This window comes from Lucilia sericata, unplaced genomic scaffold, assembly GCF_015586225.1.
Source record: "Lucilia sericata isolate MDLA Ls3-8-SP2 unplaced genomic scaffold, ASM1558622v1 Contig000332F_arrow, whole genome shotgun sequence".
NCBI lineage: Eukaryota > Metazoa > Arthropoda > Insecta > Diptera > Calliphoridae > Lucilia > Lucilia sericata.
The window spans coordinates 204,801-229,770 of NW_023994353.1; the positions used below are offsets into that span (position 1 = coordinate 204,801).

The 24,970-nt window shown below is 30.4% G+C and overlaps 3 protein-coding genes across 5 annotated transcripts in view; 2 read left to right on the top strand and 1 right to left on the bottom strand.

The window, feature by feature from the left end:
- Positions 1 to 1,041: 1,041 nt before the first annotated feature.
- LOC119603743 (peflin) lies at positions 1,042 to 3,331 on the bottom strand. Its single transcript, XM_037955903.1, has 4 exons — positions 3,118 to 3,331; positions 2,785 to 3,007; positions 1,675 to 1,818; positions 1,042 to 1,600 (listed from the first exon to the last, which is right to left on the bottom strand). Exons 1-4 carry the CDS (start codon positions 3,127 to 3,129, stop codon positions 1,374 to 1,376), a joined length of 606 nt encoding a protein of 201 aa, XP_037811831.1. The 5' UTR covers positions 3,130 to 3,331; the 3' UTR covers positions 1,042 to 1,373.
- Positions 3,332 to 3,597: 266 nt separating this feature from the next.
- Positions 3,598 to 4,769, top strand: LOC119603744 (translin). The gene is made up of 5 exons (XM_037955904.1): positions 3,598 to 3,770; positions 3,825 to 3,912; positions 3,978 to 4,074; positions 4,152 to 4,267; positions 4,326 to 4,769. The coding sequence occupies exons 1-5, from the start codon at positions 3,696 to 3,698 to the stop codon at positions 4,670 to 4,672; spliced, it is 723 nt and encodes a 240-aa protein (XP_037811832.1). The 5' UTR covers positions 3,598 to 3,695; the 3' UTR covers positions 4,673 to 4,769.
- Positions 4,770 to 5,602: 833 nt separating this feature from the next.
- LOC119603738 (carnitine O-palmitoyltransferase 1, liver isoform) overlaps positions 5,603 to 24,970 on the top strand; it is a 30,874-nt gene continuing 11,506 nt past the window's right edge. Inside the window, exon 1 of one of the 3 annotated variants that reach the window (XM_037955897.1) lies at positions 5,603 to 6,003. The gene's annotated coding sequence lies outside the window, so the exon portion shown is untranslated. Of the gene's footprint in view, positions 6,004 to 17,896; positions 18,220 to 24,970 lie in introns of those variants that run through there. The other 2 variants (XM_037955896.1, XM_037955898.1) reach the window with 2 other exon arrangements.

A 24,970-nucleotide genomic window follows, 5' to 3' on the forward strand; every position in this document is an offset into this window, starting at 1 on the left:
ATAGAATAGTCTATAGTCAGGACTATAGAATAGTCTATAGTCAGGACTATAGAATAGTCTATAGTCAGGACTATAGAATAGTCTATAGTCAGGACTAAAGAATAGTCTATAGTCAGGACTATAGAATAGTCTATAGTCAGAACTATAGAATAGTCTATTGTCAGGACTATAGAATAGTCTACAGTCAGAACTATAGAATAGTCTACAGTCATGACTATAGAATAGTCTACAGTCAGAACTTTAGAATAGTCTACAGTCAGAACTTTAGAATAGTCTACAGTCGGGACTTTAGAATAGTCTATATTCAGGACTTTAGAATAGTCTATATTCAGGACTATAGAATAGTCTATAGTCAGGACTATAGAATAGTCTATAGTCAGGACTATAGAATAGTCTATAGTCAGGACTATAGAATAGTCTATAGTCTGGACTATAGAATAGTCTATAGTCTGGACTATAGAATAGTCCATAGTCTGGACTATAGAATAGTCTATAGTCTGGACTATAGAATAGTCTATAGTCTGGACTATAGAATAGTCTATAGTTTGGACTATAGAATAGTCTATAGTCTGGACTATAGAATAGTCTATAGTCTGGACTATAGAATAGTCTATAGTCTGGACTATAGAATAGTCTATAGTCTGGACTATAGAATAGTCTATAGTCTGGACTATAGAATAGTCTATTGTATGGACTATAGAATAGTCTATTGTATGGACTATAGAATAGTGTATAGTCTGGACTATGGAATAATCTATGGTTTTACTGTTATCTAATCTACAGTTTGGGCTATTTTTAACCTATAGTCTGGACTGTTATCTAGTCTATGGTCTGAACTATTATATAGTCTATAGTCTGGACTATAGCCTTGTATATAGTTTGAACTATTTTCTATTCTATTGTCTATGTTCTACAACCTGGACTATAGTATATTCCATAGTCTGCACTATTTTCTAGTTTGTAAGATATGCTATACTTACAAAATCACGTTTGCTCTTAAACATTAAAAAAACATCATTTAAAATTTAATAAAATACAGCATTTTATTAATGTGTTTGTACTAGAAACAATTGTAAAAGTTTATTTAAAAAAAAATAAAATGTGAAATGTAGAAGTTATAAAAATATTTCAAAAACACATTCTTTATATTATTCTATATATTGTTCATAATTTAAGAGATTTACATCAAGTGCTATTTAAGTGAGTTTCATGTAGTTACAAATTTTATGCAGATTACCATTAAGCTAAGCAAATGAATATTTTACCAAAACACCAACGTGTCATCATCACGGTTAGATTCAAAACTAAATGACTATTTTTTTCAATATAAATATGTATTAACAAAAAAAAATGATTTAAAAAACAAATTACTTTCATACGGAACAGCCTAAAGCAACGGTTAGAAAATCTTCAAAACCAATTGTAATGACACCATTCTGTTGGGTATCCCGTTGCCTGAAGGCCTCAGTAAAACGTTGTATTTGTACACATAAAACGATAAATTGATCAACGGAAATTTCTCTTTGATTTTGTGGATCATTCTTTTTCACCAAAAACTGTATGAATTCCGGTGAGAAACGAAAACCCATTTGAGTGAGGGCTGGAAAAAGAATACGAAAATTAAGAGTTAGATTTGTTTTGTCTGTATTAAATGTGATTTATAAATGTTAATACCTTGTGTCAATTCGTTTTCATCTATATGTCCGGAACCATCACGATCGTAGTTCTTAAAGACCTGCAGCCATTGGTTGATGTATTGGAATAATTTTTCGAATTCATAAATATCAATCGTTCCGCTAGCGTCATTATCGAACATGCCTGGAAGGGAGGAAGAAATTTAATTTGATAAACAAAACATTTTATACAGATCAAAAAGAGAATTTTTAAATGTCGCATATTGGTTCTATAGTCGGGACTTCACCTCTATAAGCTGGACTCTACTCTCAAACTCTATAATCCCCTGTATAGTCTGGTCTATAGACCCGTCTATAATGTAGTCTATAGTCCAGTCTATAATTTAGTCGATAGTCTAGTATATAGTCTGGTCTATAGTTTATAATATAGGATATAGACTAATCTATAGTCTAGTATATAGTCTATATTCTATTCTAAAGTCAAGTGTTGTCTTGTCTAGTCAATAATCTAGCCTATAAACTAGTCAATAATCTAGGCTATAGAATAGTCTAGTCTAGCCTATTGTCTAGTATTTAGTGTAGTCTATGGACTAGTCTGATGTCTAGTTTATGGACTAGTCTGATGTCTAGTCTATGGACTAGTCTGATGCCTAGTCTATGGACTAGTCTGATGTCTAGTCTATAGACTAGTCTGAAGTCTAGTCTATAGACTAGTCTATAGACTAGTGTGAAGTCTAGTCTATAACTAGTCTGAAGTCTATAAACTAGTATATAGTCTAGTCTAGCCTATAGCATAGTTTAGTCTCTAGTCTAGTCTATAGTCTAGTTTATAGTGTAGTCTATAGTCTAGTCTATTCTTTAGAGTAGTCTATAGTCTAGTTTATAGTCAAGTCTTTAGTGTATTCTATAGTACAGTCTACAGTCTAGAATAGTCGGTACACGAGGCAGTATTCTATTCTATAGTCTATTCTTAAAATAGGTATTTGCGTAGATCTAAAATGTTTGCAGGGAAATGAATCATTTGCTCTCTATTTTACACTCTCTTACACGTCATTTTTTTTATTTAATGACGTCAGAGAGACAACAACAAATAATACATTGTTTTGCCAAACAAACATAAATATTAACAGAATTTTTTATAGATACTTACTAATCATCAATTTGCAAGCCGTATCGGAAAAATTCTGTCCACGACCATTTGTCAATGCTGCCTTTAATTCGGTGGCATTAATTTTTCCAGAACGATCTTGATCTACCATATTAAACCATTGTTGGACTTCTGGAGCAATTTGAGCATTTTGTGGTGGATAAGCACCGGGTGGAGCGGAATAACCTTGTCCATAGCCACTTTGTTCGTAGGGATTGTAGCCGCCCTGTTGTTGGGCAAGATAAAAAGAATTTAGATATTAAACTAATTAATTCATTTCCTGTATTTATGTACGTTGAGAAAATTTATGCAATTATTTTTTAACTGAAAACTTACGCCGTAAGACATGATTATATTTATTTAATGTTTTATCTGTTAGAGATTTGTTTATTTTATTGTTTAGTATTAAGATACGCTTTAATTATTTCGTTTATTTTGTTTCTTCTTTAATTGAAATTGTGTGACTGATATTTCTTTAACAAGTGGAATGAATTTTTATTGTTGTCAAACTCTTTTTTTTTTAGTTGGGTGGTGATCAGAGATGGAAAACGTGTCAGTCTAGTTCTTTCAAGTAGTATTGTAATGGCCGCAGTATATAATTTTAATTTTATTTAAATATATTTTAATATCAATCACAATGTTATAATAAATAAAAAACTCACATCAGTGCACTTATTTTAACAATATAACATAATAAAAAGAAACTATATTTTAAAAATATTTCCATACCTGTTAATATTGTGAATGATTAATCATTGATAATTCACAATAACTGTTATTCATTATTTTATTTACAGTTTGAAAAGCTTTGCTGTGTAAAATCAAAACAAACTAAGAAAAAACAACAAAATCGGTATAAAATATTCAGACGAAAACAACAGTTTTGCAAAACCTAAAGAAAACATTTCGCAAAAATGAGTAATTTTATTAATTTAAACATCTTTGAAAATTATCAAAAATATATTGATAATGAACAGGAAATACGTGAAGTAAGTATATAACAAAAAGAATGTGAAAAGTGAAACATTAAAATTTCTCCTCAGAAAATACGCGTGGTCGTACGAGAAATTGAACATTTGGCCAAAGAAGCCACCATACAATTGCAAATCATACACAGTGATTTAACTAAAAGTAAGTTAATTTTATATTAATTGATATTGTATTACAAAAATCTATAATTTTTTCTTAAAAACCAGTTGATCATGCCTGTCTGCAGGCTCGCAAACAAATTTCTTTGTGTGCCGATAGCTACAAGAATTTGGCGGAAATTATACCCGTGGGACAGTATTATCGGTGAGTCAGTTGTCCGTGAGCCGGTTACTATAAATGGAGTGTAGGTGTTTTTTTAATACTTTTTTTTATTATTTTAGTTATTCGGATCACTGGACTTTTATTACTCAGCGTTTGGTATTTCTCAGTGCCATGGTTGTTTACTTGGAAGCCGGCTTTTTGGTAACTCGAGAAACTGTGGCTGAAATGTTGGGTTGTAAGTAATGATATCTTGGATTTAAGTTGAGTCATTTATTTCCATTTATATTTTTCAGTAAAAACCAATCATGCTGACGGGTTCCATTTAGACATTGAAGATTATCTCATGGGTATACTGCAAATGGCATCTGAACTATCACGATTTGCTACCAATTCCGTAACAATGGGTGACTATGATCGTCCATTGAATATATCGCGCTTTATGGCCGATTTAAATTCCGGATATCGTTTATTGAACTTAAAGAATGATGGTCTACGAAAACGTTTCGATGCTCTCAAATATGATGTAAAAAAGATCGAAGAAGTGGTATATGATATAAGTATAAGAGGTCTACGAAGCGGTAGTAATCCGGAAGCTGTTGCCGCAGTTGAGGCAGAGGCTAGTAATGTCGAGATCAAATAGTTTGTAAAAAAAAAAACAGTACACATGTGTACAGTATGTACAATAAGTAAAGTATTGAATTAAAGTTTTGAGTTTCCCTTTTTTATTATTCTATTATTTGTGTTTATTTTCTATAAGAAAACACCTAAAGAACATAAAAGTAAAATTTTAATTAATAAAAATGAAATATTTAAAAAAAAATATGTTTTATTGATTATTTAATTATCTTTAATAGCATTCGAATTTGAATATTTTCATATTAGGTTTTTAAAATTCCAAAATATCCAAAAATTTACTCGTTTCCAATAGTTTTTTTTGCATAAAATTTTTGAAAAAATACAAATATTTGTTAATTTGCTATTAGTTTCCAAAATAAAATTTCGTTAAGTTTTTTAAATTCCGAAAAAATTACAAGAATTTGCTTAATTTAGATAATAAAATTTAAAAAAAAGTTTCGTTAAGTTTTATAAATATGAAAATTTAAATTTTCAATATATGTATGTTCGATTTCATTAGTTTGTAAAATAAAGTATCGTCTAGTCTATAGTCCAGTCTATAGACTAGTGTATAGAATAGTCTACAGTCTAGTCTATATGGTATACAGTCTAGTCTATAATCTAGTCTAGTCAAAATTTAAATTTTCCATTGCATTTTCTCTTAATTTTTTTATTTTTAACCTTTTATTTTTCTAATATTTTAAAGTAGTTCAATATTTATGAAGAATTAAATTATTTTTCTTAAATTTTGCATAATTTTTTTAAATTTGTAAAACATTTTCAATATTTTACAAATTAAAACTTTGTAAATTTTAAATTTCTTTTTCCTCTTTCTCTTATACATTTTACATCAGATCAATTTAAGAGCACAGAAGCCGATAAAACAGTTTTTGTTTGTTTTGTTTTTTATTTACAAAAATCTCGTTGTGATATTTTCTTTTGTTTCCATTTATTCATTCGTTTGTTTACTTTTGTGAAGTGCGGTTGTGTTTTTGTTTTTTACGGTTGTTTTCATATTTTTTTAATTCGTCAAAGTGTTTTTGTTGTAATTAAACTCACACTAAGGAAAAGAACTAACAACATTTTAATAACAAAAATAAAAAGTGAATGTAATTAACTAAATAAGAAGGGAGAGAGGTGGTGCATTAAATATAATTTGTTGTTTTTGTTAAAAGCAATAGTTACCTAGATTCTAATAAAAAGTAATAAAAAACAACATAATATTTTGTTACCTATAAAATCAAAATAATTGATCTTGTAATAGTGTTTAAACTTGTTATTAGAAATCTATTTCTAACACAATTCTAGTAAAAAAGTGTTATTCAATCAATTATTTCAACATTTATTTTCTAAAAGGTAAGTTTTATACATATTAATCATATTTATTACAATGTATTTTAAAAATATCTTTACATTTTTGTCATTTCTTACAATTCCCTCCATTTTGCTTTCTCTTTTGCTGCATGTTTTACTTAGCATGTGGCATTTTCCTTGATAATCTTCTTTAAGTTTTTTTTGTTGTTTTTCTTCTTTCTATTATCTCAACTTGTTGTTGGTTGTGTAATTTATTTTTTGTCTTTTCCTCTCAATATTATTATTTGTTGTTTTTGTAAAAAAATTCAATGACCCTGTTGTGCATTTAGTAGCGTTTATTAAGGGGTAAAAAATTGAACATTTTAAATTCTTTTTTTGGATTACATGGTTATTTTTACATTTGTAAACATGTTTTTTACGTATTCTTGGTTTTTTGCCTACTACGTGTCAGTAGGAAAGGTCGGTTGGTTGGACTTTTTCTCATTAGAATTATAACCCTTATAAAAACATGACTGTTTCATAATAATTTTCATTTAAATTGTTGTTATTTATTCGAGATTTCGTGCTTTAAGTGATCTAGATTTAGAAATTAACCAGGTGAAGGCCATCAACAAGCTTCAAGAACCAATAACAACCGTAATTAGCAAATCCAAGTTGCCGGTGATGTATCTCCTCCAAAGTCTGAAATGTTATTTATGCTCCCGAAGTTCTCATTAAAAAAATAACTGTGGGTTACTTTTAGGAAAGGTTTCTGGTACCGTAGTACCTTCGTGTAAGATTCCTACAAAAACAAAGTATAATATACAACTTCGCTATCTCCCATGTGTCTATTGTGCAAGATAAAAGATTCTTCTAATAACAACTCTTCCCAAATGGAGATACATAACAACATACCAGCACTTATAAATATTATACAATATATGAAAACTGTCTCCAAATCGGAATCATCCTAGTGGCGGCTAGACAGCCGTAGAATTTAGGGGAAATGGTCAAAACCACGGAGACTTAAAAACTACAAGGTTATTTTGAAACTCATGTCTAAGTTCCAGTAGCTTCACAAGTAATTAAAGTGATATTTTATGTATGTATGTCTACAAATCGGGTCCTTAAAACGAAAAAGTTCTCACGGTGATATCTTGATTTAGTCAGAGTAGTTATTCTAAGTTCGAAAGCATCTAATTAAAACCAGACGTAAGATAACATTTCATAGGCATAAGATTAGTATACATACTTTTTGGCGATTTGCGTTTTATAAGAACCAACAAAAATTGAAATATGTAAGGGGTTCCACAAGATCAAATACTATGATTGCTCGAGGAGTCAACTCAAGTATCAACTGCTTTCTCGCTAATTCTGAATGAGATCGCAGGAATTACCATAAGCTAATCTTGAGTTAATGTTTTCGCCATAACATCTCTACGAATTAAGAATAAATATCACTGCGACAGGGAATTATAACTTCACAAATCTGAAAGAGATCGAGAGCCCATCTCTATCGAATTACAAAACTTTTAACAATAAAACATTTGTGGGTGAGAGGTCACGGAGCATAATCAAAAACCGTGATGCTGGGGCTTTGATGAGATAAGGGGTATTTCATTAAGAAGTTGGATCAATTCTCCATTTTCCCTTTACAACTGGGAAATATTTTTGTATTTATAGAAATAGTTCTGAAGCGTATGTTACTTTGGTTGCTCAAAGAATTAACTCAAACATCAACTTCTTTTCTTGCCAATTCTGAATGAACTCGCAGAAATTACCATTAGCTTCACTTGAGTATAGGTTTTCGCTTTCATAACCCTACGAATTTAAAATAGATACCACTACGACAGGGAACTACAACTCCACAAATCTGAAAGCGATCGGAAGCCCCATCTCCATCGAATTACAAAACTTTAAACAATAAAAAATTTGTTGGTGAAAGATCACGGAGCATAATTAGAAACTATGTTCCTGAGGCATTTATGAGATAAAAGGTATTTCATTAAGAAGTGGGATCCAAACTATGTTCCTGAGGCATTCATGAGATAAAAGGTATTTCATTAAGAAGTTGGATCCAAATTTCTCTATGAATTTAGGATAGATACCACTACGACAGGAAACTACAACTCCACAAATCTGAAAGAGATCCATCGAATTACAAATCATTCAACAAAAAACATTTGTGGATGAAATGTCACGAAGCTTAATCAGAAACTGTGTTCCTAAGGCATTGATGAGAAATAATTTATTTTATTAAGAAGTTGGATCCAATTTTCCATGACTTAAGTACACAAATCTGCTGATTTTAGCTTAAAGCTCTTCTAGTATCAAAAAGGGAGAGTGTGAAACTGTAACTTATCTTATATGCCCATGACCTTCATGTCCAACATGAGTTCAATCGTTCTTTCAGCATTTTGCCGATCAGTCTTATTTGAGTCTTTAACGGTTCAACTTAAATTGTGAGGTATCATATCAACGTCATCCCTCATTTTCTTTTCCCTGTTAGATACATGTCATCTTCATATTGTTTTTGTTTATAGATATTGTCCTTCTATAAACTCGTTCTCATACTGTATCGAAGATGCCTCAAGAAACCTTTCAAATAGACTCCGAAAACTATATCCTCTTATCTTATCCTGTTACTTTCTCTGTTACATACTTTCATTCTTCACACTGTATATATTTCTTCATTCTATATTCTTATTTTTTCTCGAGGGTGTCACAATTCACCTATTGGTACCTATTGTACGGATGTATGTATTGCCTATTCTCTTTTACAGTCCATATTATATCAACAAGTACTTAAAGTAATTTTTCTGCAGAAATGATGATTTAAATATTGTGAAATTTAACAATACTCCTTGAGATTTTCAATTGCGCATTTCGTTTATTTGCCTCAAGAACCTTAAATAAAACAAGTTTTCTGTTAAATCGTCTTGGAATTAGTCTAATAGGAATACACAATTATTATTTTAACGAAATATTAATATAGTTTTGATATCTTTGTTTCTTTATTCAATTAACACCCACTTCTACGAAAATCAAAATGTATGTTAAAATTATAATTTCAAAACTACCAATATTTTTATATACTAAAAGTTAAATATAAGCAGTATCTAAACAGTATTATAAACAAGAACTAAAGTTTATTCATAAACAACTTCAACCTAAATGCGCTCTTTCTTAACGTACTTCTCGTGAATAACAAACATTTCTCGTTTATATACATTATAATATCAAGTAGACTTTGGACTTTGGATCTCATCAAAAAAAAAAAAAAAAAAAAAAAAACTTTATAGGTAGACAAGAGGAAATAAAATGTAAACAAATCGCAGTACACTACTTTAGTTGTATAGGGGGACAATAACAAAAAAAACTAAACTCACACATGTACATATAAAAAGTCAAACAGCCGAACTTTTATACAATCTATTTGGGTAACTAGATTTTCGTCAAGTGTACGACGTCTACAGACAAACAGAAATTGGCTTAAGGTCGTTTAAGATTTAAAATGGTAAAAGACTTGGCCGTGTCGATTTTAAACTACCTTTCATTAAGTTTATTATAAAAGTTTTTATAAAGTTGCTATAGATTGGGTAAGAAGTGCTTAAATTAAAGGAACTAGAAGTATGAGTTTTGTGCGATTATTAGCTTTTTTCAACGTTTCTAATCCATGAAAGATATAATTTTAATAGAACAATTGAATATTGCTTTAAGATCATTTTACTATATTGATTTTTTTCAAAACAAATTCAAATCCGTTGCGTTTGGATTCCAATTTCATATAAGAAACTCTCTGTAGGGTTAAACAGGAGAATATGTAGCTTAAAAGCAAAATCAAGAATTTCAGTAAATCGCTTACAAGGACAAGCGGAAAACATACAATTATTAACTGAGAGCAGATTTTGCTCAATTAAGATATACTCCTTAAAAAAATCACTATACAAACCTCTATATACTATGTTTATTTCGGCATCCAGATCAAAAATCTTACTCTCCCACATCATTAAAAAAAAAAAACTTTTGTATACTTTCTCTCGTTCTCACGAATAAGTATAACTCTTTATTTCTTAAACTTATTAATGATTGTATCTCACAAATACAAGATACAATATAATTTTTTTTTTATATTCAACTTGTTTACAAACCTCTTGATTTGAAATGATTGTCTTGCATTCAGTTGTATTTTTATATACATCTTTTTTTAAATTTATTCAATAAAGTTGGACTTTGGACTTTTTAGTTGTTTAATGATCAAGTTGGGAATGTGTTTTAATAGTTTGTTGTGTTTTTTTTTATTATTATTATTTTTTCTTCTTCCGTGGATACTTTTATACTATTTTTAGTTATTTTGACTTCAATTTAGTGTGAAAGTCTTTGAACTAGTTGTGTCTGGATTATATATGTGTACTAAGCTATATTTAAGTATTTCTTCAATTGTTAAATTGTCTAGAAATCTTAACAAAAAAAGAAACACAAATTAAAAACTCGTTTAAAAACATATTATATAATATTTAAAAGGTTTAAGATATCTTCAAATTATTTATTATAACTTTTCTTAATAAGATTTCAAACTGTTTAATATGAAAGAAGAAGACCCCTGAGACCTTAGATCTTGATAAGCGCATCGGTTTAACAAGTACAATTCTGTGTATGTACGAATATTTTATAGTCCTCTTCTCAGAAGGGAGTAGATTCTTTGATATTTTATTAATGAGAGAACTAGTTATTGGTTTAGGTAATGTGGCAACGAACTCTAATTTTCCCTATTTGCTCTTACGTGTTACTGTCTGCCACATTTGGGTGTTCCATTAAAATGTTTATTATTAACTCTTTCCTGTTTTATTTCCGATTTACCGACTTCTTCCTGTAGTTTTGTATATAGTATACTAGTCTGTCAGAATGGTTCGATGTTCCATTCCCACCAGAGACACTGGTAAAGACGCGCACAACAGGACTGATAGATCACTATGTGTATTTCTTTGGATTTGATCATGGGTAAATTATTTTAAGAGAGAAGACTTCAACTCGAAGTTATGTATTATGAGAAAGATAGTTGCCTACTCTAACCAACTCTGTTGTACAGAAGTGAAACTCGATAGGTAATGAACACCATCACGCAAATGCTCCAGCTATTGATTAACAAGTATCTCCGATTAATTAGCTTGATATTCTGTCAACAGCAACATCAGTAAAAGGGATCTCTGAAACCTTACCAATAAGAAATCTATACTTATACAAATAAGACCTGGGATATGGAGGTGGATGAGAATCCTGATATTATCATAAGGATGACGCTAGAGTTAAATCCTCAAGAATCCGTGGCCGACATATTATTGCCTAAACCATCGCCTGAAATATTGTCCTCTTATTCTTTATTCAACTTAATCCGTTCGCAACCACTATGAAACAAATGCAAGTTCTTGTTGGGGTCACTCCATAGGATTTCAGTGGACTTACCAATTTGTTGTATGGGATTCTCTCGACCATTTTTTCGATTCAGCCTGATTTTGCATTTGTCAGCTTAACTTCCACAAGGAAGTTAAAGCAAGTACATTCGCTCTTTTATTGCCGAATATACCCGAGTGACCTGGTACCCATACGAAAAAGAGCTTGCCACTGAAAGGGTTTTGGGTTATAACTCCCCTACAGACCAGCTCGGCCTTAAAGTTAACTTTATCATCCTACTTTTCATCTCTGTTGGCAATATATTAAAGCCAATCCTTTATACACATTTCCCGATAGCAAGGACTTCAGCATGGAAGCTAGTTCCGCATTTTCAATATAGATACCTTAAAAACGTTTGTCTCCCAGTTTAGAGGCATGTGAACATCAAGAGATTCCAGCAAGGGTTTGTTCTAATGCTATATGGCGCCAATGTCTCACAGTTCTCTACAATTTCTGCTGATTTCCTTTAAACGAACGGGCACGTTTGTTGTCGCCGTAAGAAGTACACCCATTTTCCGATTGCCCACGACCAAAAATTATAGAGAAATACTCCAAACATATTTACTTATACAGAAATGAACTCGTTATAGACAGTGTTCCAACTCATAATGCTGGATTTTTACAATTCACAATTTGCAAGACATTTTTATGAAATTTTCCAAACACAATCCCACTCTTTAAATTTCTGCCACCAATATTTTAAATTTTTAATTGAAATCTAGTTCAATATAAATGCCTCACGATTATATAAAAAGATTCTAGACTACGTTATCAAGATTCAAGCGAAAAATTTTGCGTCATACGTAATACAAAAACTTTGCAATAAATTTTTTGCAAAAAATAAAATTTAATCACTTTAATTAAATAGAATTTAATCACTTCGATTAATATAATTATTTTTACTGGAACCCTTTATAGGGGGGCCAAGTAGAACGCATAGTATGTGAATGGATTCGTAAAGGAAATGCAAATAAAATTGAACAATTACAAAAGTCAAAGATTAAAAACAATGTTCCACTACGAATCTACTAAGTATGTGTTTATTATATACAGTTAAATCGAAAGCCAATTAAATGCGATAACTGGTAAAGTGAATTGTTAGACGCATATAATTAGTGTGCTAAAAAAAAAAAAAACAATAATAAAATGTATTGATTAAAAATGGCCATGTGTGGTTAATTCTTTCTTATGTATGTATACCTCACTATCAGAATGATAAGGAATAATTGTGTGTGGGACATTTTTTTTTTGGCGAATTGTTTTTGCTATAATGACGTTAAACAAAATATCTATTTTTTTTTAAACTAGAGTGCAAGAATAAAAAACATTGTTATTTTTTTGCCTAGTCTGGCTGATAATATACATTTATGTACGACACATAAATAATCAATATAAAGAAATAATAATACATGTGTTAAGAAAGTTGAAATGTAGCAAAATAATCTAATTTTATATTTGAAAGCTAAACTTTTGAATTACTTTCTATTGCGTTCCAGAATAGTTGTATTAAAAGTTTGAGAGATCTTTAAACTATTTGGCATTTTTTTCTTATCTGATTTGTAGTAATATCTTTTATACACATGTAAATAACTGACCTGATATTTATTTCCGACGTTTGATTTACCTATATATATGTACATATTATATACATAAGTAATTATGTAAAAGTACAAATCAAATTTTATTGGTCTTAATTAAAGTGTTTGACAAAATGATAGACATGTTGTAAAACTATACAGTGATTGATCATATTCACAACATATGTTTCTACAGGTTGACAAGATAAATATCTGTTAAATCCCGTTACGATAACAAAAACTCTGTGTATTAAGTATTTGGACAAAATTCCTTTCTTCACGCACTATTAACGATTAAAAACATAGAATCATTCAAAAGCAAATGGTCTTAAAAAATTTGGATCAATGGGAAACGACTATCAATAAATTAGTTTATCCTGTCATAATAAATTAGTTTATTTTTATGTTTTTTTATTTAAAATGTTCTGTATACCATATTTCTTTTCACACTGTATCTAGTTATTGAAGTGTTTTCTTTTTTATTATCTAAACAAACGTAACTATTTAATTAACTAAATCAACGAACATAACAGTTCAAAGTTCTGAAATATTGGTTTTAGACAATATATATTAGGGATAATCAGAGGCTAGTCCATTCACATGTAAATAGTTTCATTAATGGACAAGTCCACAGACTAGTCAAAAGACTTGTTCATATACTACTTAAGAGACTAGTGGATAGACTAGTTAAGTCTAGTTCTTATACTAGTCAATGGACTAGTTCATATACATAGATACATATATACATAGACTACTCAATGGTCTGATTCATAGATCAGTCCATAGACTAGACTTGTGCATAGACTAGTCTCTAGATTATTCATATCCATAGGTTAGGTTCCGTTACAACATAGAATAGTCCATAGTCTTGTTCCTAGGCTGGACAATATACTGATCCATGGATATAATAACAATAAAACTTACTTAACAGACATGTTCATTAAATAGTCTATTTGCTAGACCCTATACTAGTCTACAGTCTAGTTCATAGGCTATTCAATAGACAATTTCGTAGACTAGTATATATGCTACGTCATGCACTAGTTCTACTTCATAGATCAGTCAATATGCTAGTCCATAGAACAATCCATAGACTAGTCCATAAACTACTTAATAGACTAGTTCATAAAATAGGCAATACTATTGTTGCTAAACTAGTCCATAGAATAGTTCATAGTCTAGTCAATAGACTAGTTCATGGACTAGTCTATAGTCAAGTCAATAGACTAGTTAATAGACTAGTTGATGGACTAGTCCATAGTCTAGTTAATAGACTTGTTCATGGACTAGTCCATAGTCCAGTCAATAGACTAGTCCATAGTCCAGTCAATAGACTAGTCCATAGTCTAGTCAATAGACTAGTTCATAAACTAGTCCATAGTCTAGTTCATAAACTAGTCCATAGTCTAGTCAATAGACTAGTTCAGGGACTAGTCCATAGTCTAATTAATAGACTAGTTCATGGACTATTCTAGTCAATAGACTAGTTCATGGACTATTATAATCAGTAGACTAGTTCATGGACTAGCCTATAGTCTAGTCAATAGACTAATCCATAGCCTAATTAATAGACCAGGCCATAGTCTAATCATTAGACTAGTCCATAGTCCAGTCAATAGACTAGTCCATAGTCTACGTAATAGACTAGTCCATAGTCTACGCAATAGACTAGACCATAGTCTACGCAATAGACTAGTCCATAGTCTAGTCAACAAGCAAGTCCATAGACTAGTCAATAGAAAATACCATAGATTTTGAAAAAGTTGGTAATATTTCAAAATTTTTATTTTCCATTCCCGATTTTAACTATGCATTTTTCTATATTTTCTATCATACAAGGCGTAAGTTAGGACGTTATAGCTTATTAAAGAAGGCAGTAGAAATGATCTTATCGGCCACCATAAACGAGATATAAACTGCTATATCTTATATTCAAATTTCTCTTAGCAACCAAATATCGTCTAGTTACTATAAACAAAAAATTCTCGCAAAAACTGTGATTATCCCTAGTATTTTTTCAACTATTGATTGATAGACGAAAAATTAACAAAGAATAACAGATAAATAGTTGTTTTTTACTTTTGGAGGACAATACCGATGGGTGTGTAAACAACAACATTTTATCAACAGGTTTTTTTTTTGTTTTAAAATGCAGTTTATTTTTGTCGCATTTGTTACATACTTAAACAATTACGGATTGTTTGTAAAACCCCCAGTATACATTTTCAGAGTTTAGTTTTTATTTCAAGACGTTGACAAAGTCATGTGAGTTAAAAAGCGGTAGATATGCATACCACAATTCTCTTGTGAAAATATATAATGAAAATCTCAGTTGTAAAAACCCCTTCATCACTTTGTTAACAGTGATTTAAAGTATTGCATTTTTGCATGATATTAAAAAAAAAATTATATAATTTCTAACCTAAAATCAAAATTTTACAAAATTATCAAGTTCAAGGTAGATTTAAGACCTGTAAATTATATTATTTAATTAAAAAGATTGGGTCCCAAATTTAACAGAAAAGAGGCAAGAAACCCCTCTTAACGATGTCACTCTTTTAATGACCCATTGTGAACGCATTGAGGCGATAAGAAAAAAATGTGAACAAGAAATTACAAAATGACAAATACAAAACTTGTTGGTGGTTTGTGCCCTCTCAAAGAGGGTCTGTATTTACGTCTGTAACCGTTAATCACTTGCTTTTCATCTCATTACTCTACTCTTGGTAATTTTACATTTACATATTATCTCTCCCAAGATAATTTTGTTATGAACCCACCATCAAAAATGTGGGTTTATATCATTTGATCATACAGTTTGTAACACATCGATATATTTGTTTGTTTATTTATTTATTTATTTATTGCAAAATAGTTTTGAATACTCAAAATTAATATTATTAATTGATATTTTTACAAAAGGTTTTGCATGCAGAAAAAATATTTCTAAATTATCAGCCTGGGGGTTGTGGGTTCGATTCCCACCAGAAACTCAGGTCTGCTTCACTATGTATATGAGTATGGCCACCTGTGGTTTAAAATTAAAAAAATATTCTTTATAAATCCAAATGTGTAGAATTAAAAATAGGCGAAATCGGTTCGTCCGGAATGAAATAAACAAATTTCATAATGTCCGAAAATGTCCTCACAATGTATTATAGGCCTCATGCGTTAGTTAGTTAGTTAGTTAGTTAGTTAGTTAGTTAGTTAGTTAGTTAGTTAGTTAGTTAGTAGTTAGTTAGTTAGTTAGTTAGTTAGTTAGTTAGTTAGTTAGTTAGTTAGTTAGTTAGTTAGTTAGTTAGTTTTAGTTAGTTTAGTTAGTTAGTTAGTTAGTTAGTTAGTTTAGTTAGTTAGTTAGTTAGTTAGTTTTAGTTAGTTAGTTAGTTAGTTAGTTTTTTAGTTAGTTAGTTAGTTAGTTAGTTAGTTAGTTGTTCGTTCGTTAGTTTAGTAGTTAGTTAGTTAGTTAGTTAGTTAGTTATTGTAGTTGTTAGTTAGTTTAGTTAGTTAGTTTAGTTTTTAGTTAGTTAGTTTATTGTTAGTTATTGTTAGTTTGTTAGTTTTAGTTAGTTTGTTAGTTTTTAGTTTGTTAGTTAGTTAGTTAGTTAGTTAGTTAGTTAGTTAGTTAGTTAGTTAGTTTAGTTAGTTAGTTTTAGTTAGTTAGTTAGTTAGTTAGTTAGTTAGTAGTTAGTTAGTTAGTTAGTTAGTTAGTTAGTTAGTTAGTTAGTTAGTTAGTTAGTTAGTTAGTTAGTTAGTTAGTTAGTTAGTAGTTAGTTAGTTAGTTAGTTAGTTAGTTAGTTAGTAGTTTTAGTTAGTTAGTTTTAGTTTTAGTTAGTTAGTTAGTTAGTTAGTTAGTTTTTAGTAGTTAGTTTAGTTAGTTGTTAGTTAGTTAGTTAGTTAGTTATTAGTTAGTTAGTTCGTTAGTTAGTTAGTTAGTTCGTTTCGTTCTTTCGTTCGTTCGTTTTTCGTTTCGTTTTGGTTCGTTTTGTTCGTTCGTTGTTCGTTGTTGTTCGTTCGTTGTTCGTTCTTCGTTCGTTCGTTCGGTTCGTTCGTTCGTTCGTTCGTTCTTCTCGTTCGTTCGTTCGTTCGTTCTTCGTTCGTTCTTCGTTCGTTTGTTCGTTCGTTCGTTCTTCGTTCGTTCGTTCGTTCGTTCGTTTCGTTCGTTCGTTTCGTTCCTCCTGTTCGTTCTCTCGCGGCTCTCCGTTCATCTGATCCGCCTACACCTAAGCCCCTATTGGGACTGTTGTTTGCTCCTTTTACCAGAGTCTCTGTTGGGAATGTAACCAACGTCGTCCGGTTTAGGAGATTGGAACACTGCCAATTAACCTACCTTAGGCACACACTTCACGTACATACCAATATAATGTCTCTTTGTAGAAAAAAAACTTGACTTTTCCGAAATTACTTTTAAATTTAAGACGCAATTATTATCGGTGGGTATATAAGATTCGGCCTGGCCAGATAAAACACTCATACTTGCTATACCCACCAGCAAAAAATATGGGATTCATACTTATTTTGTCATTCCTTTTGTAACACATCCAAATATTTTTCGTGAACCCACGAAAGTGTATATATTCTGAGTCATTACAATATTCATTTTAATAAATCGTCAAATATTGAGGTATTATATAAAATTATATATTATTTGAAATTTTTCACTCTCTCCAATTCTGAAAAGTTCAAACAATTATTGATCGAAGTTCCTATTCCGAAAGTCAATCTTGATATTCACATTAATACTCATATATTACAAGGTTTTTTAAGGTGGGTATATATGATTCGACCTAGCCGGATATAACGCTCTTACTTGTTTTGTTTTTATTTTATATTATAGAATAAAAATAAAGAAATACAAATAAAACCGTCTAGTGCGACCGACTGGTGGCAATCATCTCAATATAATAAATACAAACAACGAATGAATGAGTACAAATAATACAGTTAAAGGCAAACGAATATTATGGGGGGCTTAATTAGACCTCCACCACAGACATTCAAGTCAGTTAGACGTTGACTTGCTAACGATCAGCAAGATTTTTAGCGGCAAGAAAACTGTGTTAAATAAAAACGAATACTGTGTATAAAAAAATATTTTAAACAAAAAAAATAATTTCGTCGTAAAATTAAGAAATAGAAAACAGACAAAAAAGAAAATAAAAAAATAAAAAGTGTATGAAAATAATTAAGAAAAACTACTTTGTACATAAATATTAAAACAAATATTAAAAAATATATATTTATTACAATTGAGGTTAGTTTTTTTTTTGGGAGTTTAATAATTAATTATAACTTAGAAGAGTAAAAACTTAAAAAAATAGCATAACTTAGTAAATAAATTATAAAATTATATTTATTACTCTTAAGGTTAGTTTTTTTGAGGTTTTATTAACTATAAAACTTTAAAAACATAATTATTTTTTATTAAAAAAAACTTGACCCATATTTTTTATTTAAAATAAAAATATTTATAAGCATTATAAAAACAAACATAATTTCTTGCTATTTTTATCAACAAAACAAATTTTATTTGCAAAAAAAAATTAATTAAAATTAGACTTTGGACCTCTAACGTCGCGTAAAAAAAACCAACAACATAAATACTTGAATGTGTTAAATAAAAAACAATAACAATAAATTATTAAAAACCTCTTATATTGTTTCTTTCTAACCACCACAAATAACAAATACAATAATGTTCATTATAAAATCTGATAAAACTATACATTCTCTTCTGATTTGTATTTCAGATATCAATATTATTCTCAGAGAGTAGCACCTACAATATTTTGTATTTTATGAGATGTTTGTTGTGGTTTCTTTAAAAAAAAAATATTTATCTTTTGAATACTTTTCTTCATTTTTAACTGCATATTTGTTTAAATGTTGTGCAACATGTTTACAAAAATAGCTGTATATACTAGCAACAAACATATGTATTACTAATCTTAAAAAATAACTACTACTAATAATAGTACCAACAATAACAAAAAAAAAACCGGTTAAATAACAATAACTGACGAAAAATGTAGGTCAATATGTTTGTCAGGTTAGACCTGCATCTATTAAATTTAAATTAATGGGTTTGTTTTTTAACAAAGATTGGGAAAATTTTCAAAATATAAATAAAATATTGATAGAAAATTTCCATAAAAAGTTAGTAAAATCTTTGATTTCTAAACGGACGGAAGTGGGGTGCATTTTTGGTGCAATATTTCAAATAGGTTGAAAAGTACTAAATTAGTTTTTGATTTTTTCGTTCTATGGTCCCACTAGTCTATGGATTATTCTGTGGACAAGTCTACTGACTAGTATTTGGCCTACTAACTAGTGTTCTGATTAGTCTAGCTAGTTTCTATTGACTGTTTTATGGAATAGTCCATGGACTAGTCTTTATACTGGTCTATGGACTGACCTTTAAACGTTTTGAACCTGTATATAAACTAGTCCAGAAACTAGTCTATTAGCTAGTCTTTGGATCCTATTGATTTGCTTTTGGACAAGTCTTTGGATTGGACTAGCCCTTCGACAAGTTTTTGAACTAGTGTATGCACTAATCTATGAACTGTTTTAAGAACTTGTCCAGAAACTAGTTTGTGAACTAGTCTCTAAAATAGGTTTTTAACTAGTATATCAACTGGTTTATAGATTATTCTATTAACTAATCTTCTGACTAGTCTAATTGTTAGTCTCTGGATTACTCTATTGCATTTCTATGGACAAGTCTATGAACTAGTCTATTCACTAATCTATTGACTATGGGTTAGTCAACAAGTCTTTATATTAGACTAGCCCTTCGACAAGTTTTTGAACTAGTGTATGAACTAATCTATGAACTGTTTTATGAACTTGTCCAGAAACTAGTTTGTGAACTAGTCTCTGAAATAGGTTTTTGACTAGTATATTAAATGGTTTATGGATTATTCTACTAACTAATCTTCTGACTAGTCTAATTGTTAGTCTCTGGATTACTCTATTGCATTTCTATGGACAAGTCTATGAACTAGTCTATTCAATAATCTATTGACTATGGGTTAGTCAAGAAGTCTTTAGATTGGACTAGCCCTTCGACAAGTTTTTGAACTAGTGTATAAATTAATCTATGAACTGTTTTATGAACTTGTCCAGAAACTAGTTTGTGAACTAGTCTCTGAAATAGGTTTTTGACTAGTATATTAACTGGTTTATAGATTATTCTATTAACTAATCTTCTAACAAGTCTAATTGTGAGTCTCTGGATTACTCAATTGCATTTCTATGGACAAGTCTATGAACTAGTCTATTCAATAATCTATTGACTAGTCTATGCATTAGTCAATATGAGAAAACTTTTCTATTCATTTACCTTGTCTGAGCAGGTTCATGTATGAACTATAAGGTGGACACTGTTCACAAGTCGACAGTGGCAGGCAACATACAATAATGGGCTTCAAGAATACCAATACAGAGAATTCGCTATGTCCAAGTATCCATAAAAGACCCAGCAGTTCGGAAAAGAGTCAATGCATCCGAAAAAGACAGTGATTTCCATTAACGTCTAACCACCTGGTTGGGTCTAAATCGTCTTTCGTCACGGATGTACTAGTCTATGTCTATGGATTAGTCAATATGAGAAAACCTTTCTATTCATTTACCTTGTCTGAGCATGTTCATGTATGAACTATAAGGTGGACACTGTTCACAAGTCGACAGTGGCAGGCAACATACAATAATGGGCTTCAAGAATGCCAATACAGAGAATTCGCTATGTCCAAGTATCCATAAAAGACCCAGCAGTTCGGAAAAGAGTCAATGCATCCGAAAAAGACAGTGATTTCCATTAACGTCTAATCACCTGGTTGGGTCTAAATCGAGGGTAATCTCCTCGTAGGACAAGCACATGCTAAAATAACCCTAAGTGGTAGTTTAAATAGGTAGTTGTGAACTGTTCGACCGAACTGCTGTGGTACGACTTCTCTATTGTTATAGTAAAGAAATTTCAGAGATTTCTTTATCATAATCGATTTAGTTTTAACACTTACCTGTGCCAAATTGCCGCTCTTTTATAGCCTATATACTTATAATCTAAAAATACTAGTTTTTCGGCTTACTGTTAGACATATTTTCCGAAGTTCAGGGTATAAAAGCGAACCCGACTGGCTCTATTTCTCTTTAAAAATCTTCTATGTATACAAAATGGTATTATAATTTCAAATCACGAAACTGAAATATCTGTAAAGGGATGTTCTAGGTGTGCAACAAGTTTGTTCATCTCTGATCAGTGTTACTAGCATATCCGTATGGTCTGTATTGCCAGCAGTTTAAATATGTTTTAAGTAAATATCATAACATTCTGAATTTTCTCCATCGTTAATAATGTGGGATAAAAATATAAATACATTTTAAAACGGTTCTTTTTTCAAAAAAAAAAAAAATTCTTAAAAAATCTTAAACGTGCAAAGTCCAAACATTTTATCACATAAATTAATTTGCAACAAAAACAATGCTGAAAAATGTTTGCACAAATATTAGACGCAATAAGTGTGGCTAACATAGAATACTATTAGAATTTTAAATATATGCTACAACACATACATATAAAATGTCAACTTTACTCGAAACTATGTTTTCAAAATTTATAAGACTTTACCCGAAATCTATCAAAATTAGAAACAACGAGTCAATAAACTCTTTCCGCGTATGTTTTTATATGTACTAGAAAAAATTTTATTATTTTTATAATATAATTATGTTTGACTTTTATACTAAACAATTTTTAATATTATTTTCCTGTTAAAAAATTAATTTTAAATTAATAAATAATCATAATCTAAATCACCTTTTGTTTGAAAAAAAAACTGGATTTATAATTAAAAATATTTAATTAAACAATTCAATTTAATGATTTAAATTTAATTAAACAAATTTATACAAATCAAGTTGATATTATACAATTGAAAATAATAATATAGCTCATTTAGTACAATAGTGGTATAACTCCAAAAAAGAACGTTGCAAATAAAACCAGCTTTAAATATATTATCACATTTTTTCAATTTAAAAAGGGTATACCTCAAAGTGCGATTTTTTCCCTTTAACTAAGGTTAGTTTGATAACAAGATAACAGGACATAGAAGACTTCGAGCAAAACCACACTAACCTATACGAGCAGAAAGGGCATTTGGTTAGGATAGTAAAATACTACCTTGGTCGAAATTAGATGCAAACACTTTGGGAACGATGTTATATTGAATGAAAGTGCCTATGATTAAAAAATACTTCTTGGAAACTGAAGAAGACCAGAAGACTGGATTTCTGAATCATCGGACGATAGGTTCAATCTTGAAGCTTATTTTTTCACACCGAAAATAATAGAAATTTTTGAAAATCGATAACGAAAAAAGATTTCGAACGGCACATATTTTTAATAATAAGTTCAAAAATCTCTAATTTTGAGTTAAGCCAGTCTTGTAGTAAATGAATGATATGTATGTGTTTATGTATTCTGAATTTGCTTTGTTTAAACAATTGTCATATTAATTGTTTACAAATTGTTGTCATCAATTGACTACAGTAATACCACGATTTGTGCGCAAATTGTTTACGGAAAATGGAAAGTAATGCTTAAAGTTAGAGTGGTGACAAGCCAGGAAGCACACATCCCACTGTGCAACCATTAAGAGCACACTATGAGAAACATGAGACTTTAGAATAAACTATAGACTAGACTATAGATTATACTATAGAATAGACTACAGACTAGACTATAGACTACACTATATACTATACTATAGAACAGACTACAGACTAGACTATAGACTAGACTATAGACTAGACTATAGACTAGACTATAGACTAGACTGTAGACTAGACTAGACTAGACTATAGACTAGACTATAGACTAGACTATAGACTAGACTATAGACTAGACTATAGACTAGACTATAGACTAGACTATAGACTAGACTATAGACTAGACTATAGACTAGACTATAGACTAGACTATAGACTAGACTATAGACTAGACTATAGACTAGACTATAGACTAGACTATAGACTAGACTATAGACTAGACTATAGACTAGACTATAGACTAGACTATAGACTAGACTATAGACTAGACTATAGACTAGACTATAGACTAGACTATAGACTAGACTATAGACTAGACTATAGACTAGACTATAGACTAGACTATAGACTAGACTATAGACTAGACTATAGACTAGACTATAGACTAGACTATAGACTAGACTATAGACTAGACTATAGACTAGACTATAGACTAGACTATAGACTAGACTATAGACTAGACTATAGACTAGACTATAGACTAGACTATAGACTAGACTATAGACTAGACTATAGACTAGACTATAGACTAGACTATAGACCAGACTATAGACTAGACTATAGACTAGACTATAGACTAGACTATAGACTAGACTATAGACTAGACTATAGACTAGACTATAGACTAGACTATAGACTAGACTATAGACTGACTATAGACTAGACTATAGACTAGACTATAGACTAGACTATAGACTAGACTATAGACTAGACTATAGACTAGACTATAGACTAGACTATAGACTAGACTATAGACTAGACTATAGACTAGACTATAGACTAGACTATAGACTAGACTATAGACTAGACTATAGACTAGACTATAGACTAGACTATAGACTAGACTATAGACTAGACTAGACTATAGACTAGACTATAGACTAGACTATAGACTAGACTATAGACTAGACTATAGACTAGACTTTATGACTAGACTATAGGACTAGACTATCGCCTAGACTATAGACTAGGACTATAGATCTAGACTATAGACTAGACTATAGACTAGACTATTAGATAGGATATATCGACTAGGACTATAGACTAGACTATAGACTAGACCTATTAGACATAGACTATAGGACTAGACTATAGACTAGATCTATAGACTAGACTATAGACTAGACTATAGACTAGACTCTATATGACTAGACTATAGACTAGACTATAGACTAGACTATAGACTTAGACTATAGCACTAGCCCTATAGACTAGACTATTAGACTCGACTATAGACTAGACTATAGACTAGACTATAGACTAGACTATAGGACTAGACTATAGACTAGACTTAATAGACTAGACTATAGGACTAGACTATAGACTAGACTATAGATAGACTATAGCCTAGACTATAGACTAGACTATAGATAGACTATAGACTAGACTAGACTAGACTATAGACTAGACTATAAGACTAGACTATAGACTAGACTATAGACTAGACTATAGGACTAGACTATAGACTAGACTATAGACTAGACTATAGACTAGACTATAGACTAGACTATAGACTAGACTATAGACTAGACTATAGACTAGACTATAGACTAGACTATAGACGACTATAGACTAGACTATAGACTAGACTATAGACTAGACTATAGACTAGACTATAGACTAGACTATAGACTATACTATAGACTAGACTAGACTAGACTATAGACTAGACTATAGACTAGACTATAGACTAGACTATAGACTAGACTATAGACTAGACTATAGACTAGACTATAGACTAGACTATAGACTAGACTATAGACTAGACTATAGACTAGACTATAGACTAGACTATAGACTAGACTATAGACTAGACTATAGACTAGACTATAGACTAGACTATAGACTAGACTATAGACTAGACTATAGACTAGACTAGACTAGACTATAGACTAGACTATAGACTAGACTATAGACTAGACTATAGACTAGACTATAGACTAGACTATAGACTAGACTATAGACTAGACTATAGACTAGACTATAGACTAGACTATAGACTAGACTACTAGACTAGACTAGACTATAGACTAGACTATAGACTAGACTATAGACTAGCTATAGACTAGACTATAGACTAGACTATAGACTAGACTATAGACTAGACTATAGACTAGACTATAGACTAGACTATAGACTAGACTATAGACTAGACTATAGACTAGACTATAGAC

Coding starts and splice junctions, on each gene's coding strand:
- LOC119603743 (XM_037955903.1), bottom strand. Junction 1,819..2,784: donor GGCTTGCAAATTGATGATTA/GTAAGTATCTAT, acceptor CCTCCCTTCCAG/GCATGTTCGATAATGACGCT. Junction 1,601..1,674: donor TGAAAACGAATTGACACAAG/GTATTAACATTT, acceptor TTCTTTTTCCAG/CCCTCACTCAAATGGGTTTT.
- LOC119603744 (XM_037955904.1), top strand. CDS start 3,696: ATGAGTAATTTTATTAATTTAAACATCTTTGAAAATTATCAAAAATAT. Junction 4,075..4,151: donor CCCGTGGGACAGTATTATCG/GTGAGTCAGTTG, acceptor TTATTATTTTAG/TTATTCGGATCACTGGACTT. Junction 4,268..4,325: donor TGTGGCTGAAATGTTGGGTT/GTAAGTAATGAT, acceptor TATATTTTTCAG/TAAAAACCAATCATGCTGAC.